Source organism: Limulus polyphemus, unplaced genomic scaffold (assembly GCF_000517525.1).
Source record: "Limulus polyphemus unplaced genomic scaffold, Limulus_polyphemus-2.1.2 Scaffold77318, whole genome shotgun sequence".
Taxonomy (NCBI): domain Eukaryota; kingdom Metazoa; phylum Arthropoda; class Merostomata; order Xiphosura; family Limulidae; genus Limulus; species Limulus polyphemus.
The window spans coordinates 1-5,643 of record NW_013742914.1 but is presented as its reverse complement, the minus strand read 5'-3'; the positions used below and the strand labels follow the sequence as shown (position 1 = coordinate 5,643).

Below are 5,643 nucleotides of genomic sequence, written 5' to 3'. Positions count from 1 at the left end.
AGCACTGAAACCTACAATACCAGTAGTATTACCTGTAACACTAAAACCTACATTACCAGTAGTATTACCAGTAACACTAAAACCTACAATACAAGTAATATTACCTGTATCACTAAAACCTACAATACCAGTAATATTACATGTAACACTAAAACCTACAATACGAGTAGTATTACCTGTAACACAAAAACCTATAATACCAGTAGTATTACCTGTTACACTAAAACCTACAATACCAGTAGTATTACCTGTAACACTAAAACCTTCAATACCAGTAATATTACATGTAACACTAAAACCTACAATGCCAGTAATATTACATGTAACACTAAAACCTACAATACCAGTAGTATTACCTGTTACACTAAAACCTACAATACCAGTAGTATTACCTGTAACACTAAAACCTTCAATACCAGTAGTAATACCAACCACTGTCTGAATGTTATGTCATCCTCCAATCTCCGGAAGAATTCCAATTTAGGATGCTAGAATATCTTACCATGAACCTACAAATACATCTGTTACTTAGTTTAGCCACTACACCATCAACCATGAAATTGTATTGAAAGAACACGAACTTCGACCATAATATTGTTTGTGTATAGCTATGTTTCTTTATTCAGACAAACGCTAATATTGTTTGTGTAAAGCTATGTTCCTTTATTCAGACAAACGCTAATATTGTTTGTGTAAAGCTATGTTCCTTTATTCAGACAAACGCTAATATTGTTTGTGTAAGCTATGTTCCTTTATTCAGACAAACGCTAATATTGTTTGTGTAATGCAATGTTTCTTTATTCAGACAAAGGCTAATATTGTTTGTGTAATGCTATGTTCCTTTATTCAGACAAACGCTAATATTGTTTGTGTACACTTTCTTTAGGAAAGTGATAATATTGTTTGTTACGTATACATTTATTATAAACAAAGTTTGTTTACTATTGAAAATTTAAAGTAAATATTTTGTGGTAAAACTTCCAAAGTAAATAAAGCCCGATTGCCTTAATAAAATCCGTATTTTGTATATCTTGTTTCAGGAATGGAATGACAAGTTAGCTCTGGATGCTACGGCCTGGGCAAAATTATGTAACTTCGAACACGGCTTTGTTGATGGGTCAGACTTTGCGGGGCAAAACTTATACATGGGATGGGACAAGGAGGGCGTTCGAGCTGTTCATCTATGGTACGAAGAATACAATTTCTACGATATACATAAAGTTGAATGTATTCCTGAAAAACAATGTGGTCACTACACTCAGGTGAGATCAGCAAAATAGGCTAAAATCAATAGTAAACAAACAACATCTAATGTTACTGTTTAAACGCCGATAGGTGGCGAAGAATTGGAAACCCATCAGGCCCTGATATGTGATAAAAATCACGTAAATTATAATTGTTAGTTTTTAATTTATCTTGATAGAGATTACGTAAACTTCAGGTTTTCCCCTCATTCCTTTTAATTTGTTAGGAACGGAATGAAAATTTACTAGGAATGCGGAAAAAAACATTCGTAGTTTAACTGATATTAATTACAAATGTCAAACCTTTTCTGATTTTCAACTTAGAAAAGGATTCAGATTGTTTGGTCCTCCTTTGAAAAACTTCGCAATAATAAAACACTAAAAGCTTCATTAAACAAAATAATTTAATGTCACAACCGGTTTACACTTACCTACGTCAGTGAAAAAAGCGAGCTGATTTTCCGTATACCTTCCGAATGTTTCTCTTGATTAGCCCTATTTCGTTGCTGCTATATTTTGCTTGGTATCAAATGACAGATATCTTCTCAAATTTAGGCCTAGTACCGAAACTGGTAGTAATTGTTTCCTCATATATTTTAAAGCTTTCTAGTATAGTACTTTCTTTACCTGGTCAGTTGATTTATTTACTTTTTTCAGATGGTTTGGGCACAAAGCCGACGACTCGGATGTGGCATCGCTCGTTGTGACAGCAGTTACTACGTTGTTTGCCATTATAGTCCAAGGTATGATAGTGGCTTTCATTCCATTTTGGAGAGAAAAAATATTAAAACACTTTCAAAAGTCTTAGGTATGCGCTACTGTAATTGAACTGTAGTAAGTCATCAGTATTTATTGTTTATTTCTGATATAATAAAAAGCGCCACCTGCTATATTCAGCTGCAGTGGAATTTGAATTTAGTAGTTGTTGTAGTATTATACATTTCTTTCGATCTAATCCCCAACAAAATAAACCAATCAAATATCTAAATTATAACTTTAATAAAGCCGACTGACTTAAATTCAAAAACACATTAGATAAACTACTACCAAATTCAATGAAAACAAGTGTCTTACGACCGTTCAAAACAGACGGATATAGTAAAATGATAGCTGAGTGCAATACCAAAACACAAACAGCATACGTGAACAAACACTTGGAAGCTACATACTATTACCAAAACACAAACAGCATACATGAACAAACACTTGGAAGCTACATACTATTACCAAAACACAAACAGCAAGCTTCCAAGTGTTTGTTCACGTGTGCTGTTTGTGTTTTGGTAATAGTATGTAGCTTCCAAGTGTTTGTTCACGTATGCTGTTTGTGTTTTGGTAATAGTATGTAGCTTCCAAGTGTTTGTTCACGTGTGCTGTTTGTGTTTTGGTAATAGTATGTGGTCTTCAAGTGTTTGTTCACGTGACATACTATTACCAAAACACAAACAGCACACATGAACAAACACCTGGAAACCACATACTATTACCAAAACACAAACAGCACACATGAACAAACACTTGGAAACCACATACTATTACCAAAACACAAACAGCACACGTAAACAAACACCTGGAGTGTATAATTGCTTGGTATAGAATGTAATAATTTGGCTTGAGTGATATATGTATACTAAAAATAAATATGAAGTCCAATCTGACATTCGAATCGTCACTTGTCACCGAGTTACGTCACGTTTTCTTTTCTTTGGAATTCCACCTCTGATCAGTAACTATCAAATTCCAGTTGTGATCAGTAACTATCAAATTCCAGTTGTGATCAGTAACTATCAAATTCCAGTTGTGATCAGTAACTATCAATTTCTAGTTGTGATCAGTAACTATCAAATTCTAGTTGTTATCAGTAACTATCAAATTCTAGTTGTTATCAGTAAGTTGTTATCAGTAACTATCAAATTCCAGTTGTGATCAGTAACTATCAAATTCCAGTTGTGATCAGTAACTATCAAATTCTAGTTGTGATCAGTAACTATCAAATTCTAGTTGTGATCAGTAACTATCAAATTCTAGTTGTGATCAGTAACTATCAAATTCTAGTTGTGATCAGTAACTATCAAATTCTAGTTGTTATCAGTAACTATCAAATTCTAGTTGTGATCAGTAACTATCAAATTCTAGTTGTGATCAGTAACTATCAAATTCTAGTTGTGATCAATAACTATCAAATTCTAGTTGTTATCAGTAACTATCAAATTCTAGTTGTTATCAGTAACTATCAAATTCTAGTTGTGATCAGTAATTATCAAATTCCACCTCTGATCAGTAAATCAAAAATCACATTATCTATCTACATTATACATAGTAGCCACCTAATTCGGATTACGGATTCTGCTGTAATACTGAATACCTGGCGAGCTATACTTGTATAATACAAATACTGGCTTATTTCCACTTGTTGTTGTTTTTTTCATGTCTGAAAGGAGTAATTTGGTAGAGTTTTGGTTTGTTTTGAATTTCGCGTAAAGCTACGCGAGGGCTATCTTCCCTAATTGAGAAGTGATAGACTAGAAGGAAGTCATCACCAACTCTTGGGCTACTCTTTTACCAACGAACAGTGAGATTGACCGTCACATTATACTCCCCACAACTGAAAGGGTGAGCATGATTGGTGGAACGGGGATTCGGGCCCGCGACCCTTACATCGCGAATTGAGCGCCTAACCACCTGATCATATCAGGTTAACTTGTTTTATTAATTTCTTGCTTTTTTTTTCATGCCTGACAGGGGTAATTTGGTAGAGACTCCGCCATATAAAATTGGAAAACCGTGTTCCCAGTGTGATATTGGTTCCGGTGGACTTTGTAATGAAACATTATGTGGTAAGTTTCATTTAGTTTTGCTGTTTATTTATGTATATGTTTGTTTATTCAGAATTAGTTATTATGTCCAGCTTCATTGCGATTAAATTAGAAAAGTGCTCGAGCGTGTAGTGAACCAAATATATGCGATTCAATTAGAAAAGTGTCGACTTGAGTGCACGAGCCTGTAGTGAACCACGTATATGCGATAAATTAGAAAAGTGTCGACTTGAGTGCACGGGTCTGTAGTGAACATAATATATGCAATTAAATTAGAAAAGTGTCGACTTGAGTGCACGAGCCTGTAGTGAACCAAATATATGCGATACATTAGAAAAGTGTCGACTTGAGTGCACGGGCCTGTAGTGAACCAAATATATGCGATACATTAGAAAAGTGTCGACTTGAGTGCACGGGTCTGTAGTGAACATAATATATGCGATAAATTAGAAAAGTGTCGACTTGAGTGCACGGGCCTGTAGTGAACCAAGTATATGCGATAAATTAGAAAAGTGTCGACTTGAGTGCATTGGCCTGTAGTGAACGAAATATAGAAATCAAACAGCTTTTAACTGGGATACTTTTCGTTTCACGAACAACAAGAACGAAGACGATATATTATATACGTTCAACATATCTCTAAAGTGTTGCTTGTTTTCAGTGTTTTTATTCGCAACAATTATATGTAGTTAAATTTTTATAGGAGCTGTTATAGGTGTGATTTCCTTGTCGCATGTAGTTAAAGCTCACGTACCCCTAATCTCTTAACCACAAACCTAGAACTTCTCAAGATACCAACTACGTTACCAACACCTCGAAATCGGCTGCTGTCGAGACTATCTTTTCACCTCAGAATTAAAGATGGGATCCATGTGTTTGTTAAACACGTTTTTCTAATCTATTTGTGCATCAAACTGCTTGGAAGTTCGCTGATCTATTGGTTGCGGTGTGTACAATATCATAAACTAACAGCACTACAATTATATAATTAATTACACAGTTTACTTAAAAAATATAAAATTATTAACATGACGTGGAATAGTGTAAAACCACTCGGCAATTTGAATGTTAAAATAATCTCAAAACAAGAACCTGGAGGTTTGTTTTTGTACTAATCATTAAAAGTATTGATCTCAGTGACACTTATTTCCCCGTGTAATCTTTCCCTTCTTTTTTCGTGTTGGAAATGTAGAGAAATGTAAGTGTTTGGTTAAAATACACTTGCGTTATAAAAAATGTATCATTATGAAAACAAGCAAGTTTAGACACACAAGTAAGTACATTATTGACATTTGTTTATTCGTAGTGACCGAAGCCACGTGTAAAAAGGAAGGGTTAAAGTGTCGTAAGTATAAATTATTTCTTGTTGTTTACGTACATGCATGAATTAAATTGTCGCCAATGATGAAGTTAACAAACTTTTTATTACACGTCACATAGATCAATAGAATCAACCATTTTTCGTCTGTTAATGTAATTATTTTGGAAGCTGTTGAAGAAACAAGTAAATAGTCTCTTTTTGTTTTCTTACATCAGAGCTGTTTCTAATATTTCATAGGAAAGACTAACTAATCTTAAAGAAC

The 5,643-nt window shown here is 34.1% G+C and overlaps 1 protein-coding gene across 1 annotated transcript; it reads left to right on the top strand.

Annotated features, from left to right (window-relative positions):
* Positions 1-1,039: 1,039 nt before the first annotated feature.
* Positions 1,040-5,405, top strand: LOC106477724 (GLIPR1-like protein 1; the record flags this gene model as incomplete). Its single annotated transcript, XM_013938258.1, has 4 exons — positions 1,040-1,262; positions 1,902-1,987; positions 3,987-4,081; positions 5,367-5,405. Coding segments are annotated over exons 1-4 (337 nt in total), but the record flags the coding sequence as incomplete, so codon positions are not given.
* Between the last annotated feature and the right edge of the window lie 238 nt (positions 5,406-5,643).